At 32.3% G+C, this 8,399-nt stretch overlaps 2 protein-coding genes across 5 annotated transcripts in view; one reads left to right on the top strand and one right to left on the bottom strand.

Annotated features, from left to right (window-relative positions):
- Positions 1-575: 575 nt before the first annotated feature.
- LOC108687703 (zinc finger C4H2 domain-containing protein) lies at positions 576-2,609 on the bottom strand. 4 transcript variants are annotated; one of them, XM_018193624.1, is made up of 5 exons: positions 2,214-2,609; positions 1,952-2,123; positions 1,277-1,458; positions 931-1,155; positions 576-838 (listed from the first exon to the last, which is right to left on the bottom strand). In XM_018193624.1, the coding sequence occupies exons 1-5, from the start codon at positions 2,270-2,272 to the stop codon at positions 709-711; spliced, it is 768 nt and encodes a 255-aa protein (XP_018049113.1). In that variant the 5' UTR covers positions 2,273-2,609; the 3' UTR covers positions 576-708. The 4 variants fall into 4 exon arrangements, with proteins under 4 accessions (XP_018049113.1, XP_018049121.1, XP_018049129.1 ...); XM_018193632.1 differs by having other exon boundaries at positions 709-838; positions 940-1,155; XM_018193640.1 differs by having other exon boundaries at positions 709-838; positions 931-1,140.
- Positions 2,610-4,434: 1,825 nt separating this feature from the next.
- The window catches only part of LOC108687731 (ras-related protein Rab-11A-like), a 6,347-nt gene continuing 2,382 nt past the window's right edge, over positions 4,435-8,399 (top strand). Inside the window, exons 1-3 of the mRNA XM_018193654.1 lie at positions 4,435-4,834; positions 6,967-7,162; positions 7,735-8,009. Of these exons, the coding sequence (XP_018049143.1) occupies positions 4,795-4,834; positions 6,967-7,162; positions 7,735-8,009 (511 nt within the window). The 5' untranslated portion in view covers positions 4,435-4,794. The remainder of the gene's footprint in view (positions 4,835-6,966; positions 7,163-7,734; positions 8,010-8,399) is intronic.

The following is an 8,399-nucleotide window of genomic DNA, read 5'->3' as shown; positions in this document are numbered from 1 at the left end:
CACACACACACACACACACACACACACACACACACACACACACACACACACACACATGAAATAATAAAGAATTACTTCATTTATGCATTTATAGAAATTTTCAGTGTTGTCTACATATACTAAGGTATATTTTTCTAATATTTGTATATATTGAAAATAATTTAAATATGTATAATGGCAAATAAAAATGTATGCGGTATTTACATTACTATATTTTATGATTAATGAAAATAAAGACGAATATAAAGTTACAATAAATAATTTGTATTGCCCTTCTTTGTAAATAATAATTCTTTTCTAATTTATTTTAATAATAACGAAAATTGTTAGAATACACTATATATAAATTTCTCAATATTTGATATAGATAAAGATAAATTAAACTGGTTGTCAAATATTAAATTTGTATTTTTATTTCTCTAATTATAATAGAAATTATTTGATTTCTATGATTTTCTTACATTCTTCTATATTCATAACATACGCGAATACAATAAAATTTTTAATACTAAAAAAAGCTGTCGTCAAAAAATGACATATTATATAAACATATAGATTCTCATAAATGCTGTGCTATCACTTATAAATGCTAATGATACGATAAGAGTGCATGATTACTATGGATTATAAAAATGATTAATACATGTCTTTTCTTAACATGAATTGTAGAAATGCAGATTATTCATACAAATAGTCATAGAATTATAATTAATCTTTCTTCTTTGGTTTCTTAGGATTACGCGATCGCGATTTTGCTTTGCAGAGTGGGCAAATTGGTGCATTCCTATGAATTTGTTGATGGCACGAAAGGCAAGACTTCATAGGCGGCGGTTGTTGCCTGTAAAGCGATAGAAATATTGTATTACAAAATTGGTAACAAGTAATGTTTTCAATTTTACATAAAAAATATAATAAGGGGACGAGATATACCAGTGGTACCTGAATGTTGGAGCGGGTGGCCCTGGAGCTGGCGGTAATGGTCTAGGCTCTGGTTTACTCGGTCCTTGAAGCGGTTGCGGAGCTAAGAAAGGTGTAGAACCACCTGGATGCCCAGGATGATGTAGTCCAAGCGATGGTAACAAGTCATCGCCTCGTACTTCTACTCTCCATTCCGCTTTTTGCATTGGACGTTCAAAGTAACTATGAACAAACCGTCTACACAATAAAAGTTTGACTCAGCTCAGTCCATAATGTCAATCTCCACTTATTGGCTGATACTACATGCATCACTCTTACTGCTGATCTTCAACAGCTTTGTGTTAGTATAGATACTTACTCAGGGGAGATAAGATCCGATTCAGTTTCGTACAATTCTGGTAACCTTTCCAAACCCAAGAATTCCCTGCGCATACGATCAATGTCGTGTTTCAGTGGTTGATAATCATTATTATGAATTAGTTTAGCAGTTTCCCTAGCTCTGTTACGTGCTTCTTCTGCTTGTTTGATCACTGATTCCATCTAATCAAGAGTAAACTTTATTATTACGATTCTATATAATTCCAATTCTATATAATTCCATATAATTATATTTTGATTGTATTTCAAATTTTATTACCATAAGGCTTATTCTTTTTAGCTGAATTGCATAAGTCATTTTTCTTTCTTTTTATGTTAGAGAGGTAAAGAGAAAAGATAAACTATTCAAGAAATTCAACTAAAAAGAACAAATATAATAATGAAACTATCCTAAAGTATAGACTTTTAATGTATAATGTTCTGTATAGTGCATGTAGCATAAATTATAAATTTTCAATTGGCAGTAAATTTTAGAATACAATTTTTTTCTTGAGATCTGCTTTTTATTCCTGCAATAACTAGACTGCAATATAATTTTTTCTTACTTTAGCTAAATATCTCTATTTCACTTTAAGTTTCAAAAGTGTGTATATCAGTTCAGCTATAAAAAACAGATCTTTGCTTGTGGAAGTAAAAACTAAGTAATACAATTTACCGCATTGATGTCTGCGTGTATCTGACGTAATTCCTCTACGTGTGCCATTTTCTCCTGCATCAGCAAATCCATCTCCTGCTTGTATTCTAATAAACATTTCTCCTCCTGTTCGGTCTGTTCCACCTCTTGTAATATTCTCTGTTTCAGTTTCTCCAATTGAAGGGTCTTTGACCTATGAAGAACAAAATGAAACATCTAATCGAATAAATTTCTTATGCAATGTATGAAAGGACAAGTGTCAAATAAGACTGCGTTCTCATACCTAATGTCTTTTAAAGCTTCTAACTTCGCAAAAATCACTGCCGTTTCGGACGCCGACATACCGGAGGTTAATCCTCGTTATTTACGATTGTTTGGAACTCACGGAACTTCAACAACGATTTCCACTGAATTGGAGTTCAACTACTGCATATTTGAATTCAATATCGGAGCGATTATTGCGATTAACGAGAAACAAAAAAAGCGTTTCACAGGAAGAAAGTTACGCGCGATTAAAGAGACTCCGTGAATCGGGACTTTGGCGAAGCTGTTTGACAGAATTATCAAACAGCTTACAGCAGAGAGAGCACAGCGGACTCGGTTGACTCGTTCATCAATCGCTTTTTTTTTTCTTTTCACCCGCGTAAGATAGCGAACTTGAAATCTGTGCAACGAGATGAACGCGACGCGCCATCTGGGATGCTGAGACTCGTAATCTCGACAGGCGCTCCAATTCAATTTCCCACGATTTTTTTCTCGCGTCTTTTTTTTCTCCTGGATCGCGTCTTTGGACAATTCATGATTTGCGTCAAAATTCACAATAGAATTCCATTTAATTCCACAGAATATTTCAAAAATTGAAAAATCGCACGTGTAAATGAGATATATGTTGAAATGCACACGTACAGCAAAATGTGTGACTTATAAAATCATAAATAAATCGTCCTATTTTGAAATGTGACGAATACATAAATATAAAACGCGCAAAATAAGTTTTGGATATGTTTCATTTGTTTCTTGAAAATTTTCGCCTCTTTGTCGAACCGCACACTTTTTATAACTCTTACATTTAAAGCTTATAAATATACTGATTAGTAGTAATTAATTAATTTAAAGGACAAAATTGTAAACAGCCACGTTTCTCAGTTATAATTCGTTATCCCCAATCACATAAGTTGGTAATTTCTACAGGTTACAAGTTAAACAATAAGAAATTAATAATTTTATTATTTGATTCTAAAATAAATGTTATGATATTTTACTTGACATGTTGTATAAGAATAAAGATAAATTATGTAAATATTGATATAAACGGATATTGGCTACTATGATAATAATGTTATTAACGTATATGTATATTAATTATATCCATTTATATTAATTTAGATTAATTACTTTAATCTCTTATTTAACTTACTAATTTAATTATCTTTTTTTTATTTTTAAAAATTAGAAAAAGATAAAAAATAAATAAAACCAAAATTAAACTTAATCGATCTACACTAATTGAAATGGACATTTTTATGTGTCTTTTCGATTCCGTGTTTAATTTTGTTCGATTTATATAATAAAAATCGCATACAGTATACATAATTGCTTCAGTTATTTAAGAATCGAACGACGATATTTAGCACAAATACAAGAGACATGAATAATAATGTACCATTGATCTCTATTTAACCCTGGAATAGAGTGAGTGACGTAGTACGTTACCTAACGTTTCTTAATGCTTTGCTCTGATAAAACATCCATAATTTAGCTCTAGCAATTATATTACCTCTCGATATTGCGTAATTTTAAGCCGAACGAACGCGCTTCTATCAAATAAAATGATTCCATTTAATTTTATTTATGGGAAATATAATAGTTAATAAATAATTAAAATGTATGTTGACGTTTTATTTATACAAATAATGTCACGAGACTCATTCTTGAAAAAAGGTAAAAATTACAAAAATAAATAAATTCATGAGATGTTGATAATAAAGTTATAAATATTCGTTCATTTTTTATAATTTTACTTCGTTTCAAGAATTCAAGAACTGTATAATAAGTAATTCTTTTTCTTTTAATTTCTCTCTCATTTTCACGAATTTTCTGTCTTCTTTATCTTCCGCCAATATCTTATCGACAATGGTAAACGTACAAGTTTTCAGGAAACAAAAATAGACATAGATGGCTCCACGTGCATCATTCTTTGACACAACTCGTGAGATCGATTCAATTGGTCTTGCAAATCGATCGTTAGATAGAAATCACGATTTAACGAAAACATGCGAATCACAAAGCCGAAAAGAAGTGAATGAACAGCGGAGGGTGTGACCGAAGCAAGCAAGCGACAATCCTCATAAATCTCCGTTCCCCTCGATTTAGCCCAAAGTGCATCTCAAGAAGACAGTGAGGACTGTGAGAAGATTCCCGTTTTTAAGCAAGCGCGGTCGGGCTTGCGCGCAAGCGCACGCGTTCGAGGATTGCGCGTGCGTAGTTCGTCAGGCCCTGGAGGGGCGTAGAAAGGAGGCCATATTGTACAGTTAAATTGAAAGAACGAAAATAATTGTATCGCCGTTGGCCGATCGCTCGCGCTCGCACCGCCATCGGTTTCCCCGGTCTTCTGTTCCCCCGTTATCGTTCGCGTGCGACGGCAAATCCCTTTGCTAACGCTTTGCGTCGCTCGTTCACGTCCGTGGCGAAGCTAGGAGAAGCGAGAGAGCTACGAGCACACACACGGGAGCCAATCGGCGGCTCCTCGGCCTTCTCTGCCCTTTGTATATAAGCCATACGTCGTCGCAGTAGCGCGATTCCAATTCCCCGGGAGTAACCAACGTCGGTTTGCTGAGAAGTGCTTGTTGCTCGCTGCGGTCAAGATGGGCACTCGGGACGACGAATACGATTATTTATTTAAAGGTAAATCGCCACTTCGCTCTCTCTTTCTCTCTCTCTCTCTCTTTCTCTCTCACGCCCTTTCTTCTTCCCTTTCTCTTTCTCCTGAATGTATGACTAATTTTTTTTTTCATATTTGGAAGATACTCCCCATCGTGACTTTCATTCTGCGATCGACGGGTATCATTCCCATTTTCGTCGCGACGATGATGTACGTCACGCCAAACGTCACCTCGTGAACGACGACCGATCGCGGTCGCCTGTCCGTGGCGAAACGCGCGCGCGATGACATCAGAAACGATAATCCACCATCGCAGCTACGTCCCGCGGGGAGAGCGTCCTGTCGTGATTCCTCGGAGGCGATTTCCTGGTCGACGGCTCTGTCGATTTCGGACCTTCTCTAGATATCTCTCTCCCACCTTTCCTCTTGTCTTCTCTCTATTCCATCCCTAAACTCTGTTGTTCTTTCCCCGCGCCGTGAAAAACGTCTGCGATTTATACATTACGTATGTAATTGGGCGCGATATAGACACGTATCGAATACGTGTGATGGTGTTATATCCGTTGTCCGTCATGCGGGTATATACACGCATGAACCTGTGTGAGTGTGACATGTTTGAAATTTCTTTCGGCCTTGTCATTCCGCATCATCTGCACTTTCGTAGAACAGAAGGAGAGACAGAGAAAGAGTGAGAAAAGGGGAGGGGGAAAGAGAAAGAGAGCAAAGATACTAGAAACGCTATCGCCAGCTCTCTCTCGTCAGCTGGTTGTATCTATCTAAGAACCCAGATACACTGAAAAGCACAATGAAACAGGGAATATCGTAAAGATAATAAACTTTGACCTATTAGAAACCATGTATCAATGCATATTTCTGATAAGTTGAAATCTATGTTTCCCTATCTCTATTGTCTCTATGTTTATTATTGTTTATTTCTAAGTCTTTATTTTCTATTGATTTTTTGAGACATTAACTCCATACCTGCAGGTTTAAAAGTTTGTAGAACTATTCGTTGTTTAATATTGCTTTTTTATTGGTGCTTCCATCAATTTGGTCGATCTTGACCTTTGACTTGATATATAATAGGATATAATGTAATCATATAATATATTGTATTTGATCACTGTCACTGTCGTGATCTGAATACACAATGTTAGGAGACAGATAAGTTGAATCAATTCTATTTCTTTTTTTAATAAATCATGATTTATATGCAAACTCAATTGTATGGAGCTTTTAAAGATAGGAATTTTATATATTTTTTTCTATATCAATAAAACTATTTTTATGTGTTGAAATAATTAAATGTTTAATATAAATTTAGCTTTAGATAAATAAGTAAATATTTATAATATATTATATAGTATACATATATACAAGTTATACATCATGTTTATATTTCTTACTTTGAGAGAGCAAATGTAAAATGAGATTCCCGCCATGCCATATTTTCCATTTTTTGAATAGTAATTTATAGAAAGAATAGTCATACGTACTATATATGCATGCTTTATCATGATGTGTCACTGATACCTCTGACACAACTTTTTTAGTTTCATATAATTTTTTTAGATAAAGATTTCTATGCAATGTTTTTTACGATTACTTAATGTTTGCGTTTATTATTCAATGTTCTTTATTTTATGCAATGATAAATATGAAATTTAGAATTTTACTTTATTGTTGGATAGAAATTGTTTGTTTTTGGAAAATCCGTTGCTAACAAAGTGATTCACTTTAAACAGATTTAGCTATTTCATAATATATAGTTTTTATGTAAGAAAAATTGTTAAGCAAAAACTGTTTTAAATATCTTAAAATAATATATAAAATATAATATATTATAAAATATAATATATTTTTTTATTTTAAACTATAAAATTTATATTTAATCTTCAAGATAATACACTAAAAAATTCTTTTTTGTCATTATCTAGGTAATAATAATCATAGCAATTAATAGATATTCCTATTTCTTAATATTTTGCAATTGCAATCGAGTAACTATATATGAGCTAATACATCTATATGAGAGAGATAAAAATACAACTAGAAAATTTATCACAAAATGTTTTCAATGGTTCAGTGTCTCATAAAACTTAATTGTTACAAAACATTTGTCTAATTCTTTGTTTAATTCTTTTCGTCTTTTCAGTTGTTCTCATTGGAGACTCTGGAGTAGGAAAAAGTAATCTGTTATCCCGATTTACAAGAAACGAATTCAATTTGGAATCGAAGTCTACCATCGGAGTCGAATTTGCAACACGCAGTATACAAGTAGACGGTAAAACCATCAAAGCCCAAATTTGGGATACAGCTGGGCAAGAACGTTATCGTGCGATTACCTCTGCGTAAGTTTAATTTTACATTTAGGATAAAAAAATATGAAGGTAACAATAGTTTATTTACAATAACATCATTAGTTTAAGTAATGTCATTATATAAATTATAATATGAAAGTTATATTCTTTAATGTTACTAAAAATATTGAAACAAAAAACAGATAGAACATTCTTGAATTTTTGTTCTTTAAATTAAATGTTATGAAAGTTTTAATCTTTGTAGTAAAAATTACATTTCATAGGCAGGCGTTATTATTATAGTATTAATATTGTTATTAGAATGATCATATTCAGATATTCTCGCAATTAAATTTAAAAGAATAAGTTTTGAAAATTTGATGTATTATGATCCAATTGAACTTAATAGAAAAATTGATTATGTATTAATGAGACTTGTCAAAATTATTTTACTTTTAAAGTAATTATATGGTTAAACTTCTATTATTTTTTAAAAATTAATAATATATTTTTAAAAATGTAGACAAACAAAAGTATAGAAACTTTATTTCACCTAAAATTGATATTCATTTAATTTGATATACGACATATACATACATTAATAATCTTTCTCCAATTACTAGATATTACCGCGGAGCAGTTGGTGCACTACTCGTGTATGATATTGCAAAACACCTGACGTATGAAAATGTAGAAAGATGGTTACGAGAATTACGGGACCATGCTGACCAGAATATTGTGATCATGTTAGTGGGAAATAAGTCAGACTTAAGGCATCTGCGTGCTGTTCCAACTGACGAAGCTAAAGCGTTTGCTGAGAGAAATGGCTTATCTTTCATTGAAACATCCGCTTTAGATTCTACTAACGTTGAAACAGCGTTTCAAAACATATTAACAGGTAACTCTCTTAATTATAATTTTGTATATAGAATTGTTTTCAAAAACGGATTACATCTCATACTTTTTCCACTCAAAAATGAACTTTTTAATCAATTTTTTTTTTAATTCAGATGTATACATAGATTCAAAGTCTGACTATGCTTTCCATTTAGAGACACAAGTTGACATAATCATTATCTTTCTTGGCATTTAGTGAATAACGAAGATAGAATATCATTTATGTCGAGATTTGTATTTACTAAATAGAAAGCATGTATTCTTTCTACTAATAATCTTCTCTAGAACTATATCTGATCTAATGTTGTTTCATAAAATTAGCATATACTGAATTTTTTATTCAGTAAATTTATTATTAAACATTGGAAATCACGTTAAAATCGTAATAGCT

The sequence above is a fragment of the Atta colombica genome, unplaced genomic scaffold, assembly GCF_001594045.1.
Source record: "Atta colombica isolate Treedump-2 unplaced genomic scaffold, Acol1.0 scaffold102, whole genome shotgun sequence".
Classification (NCBI taxonomy): Eukaryota; Metazoa; Arthropoda; class Insecta; order Hymenoptera; family Formicidae; genus Atta; species Atta colombica.
This window is presented reverse-complemented; position numbering and strand designations above follow the sequence as displayed.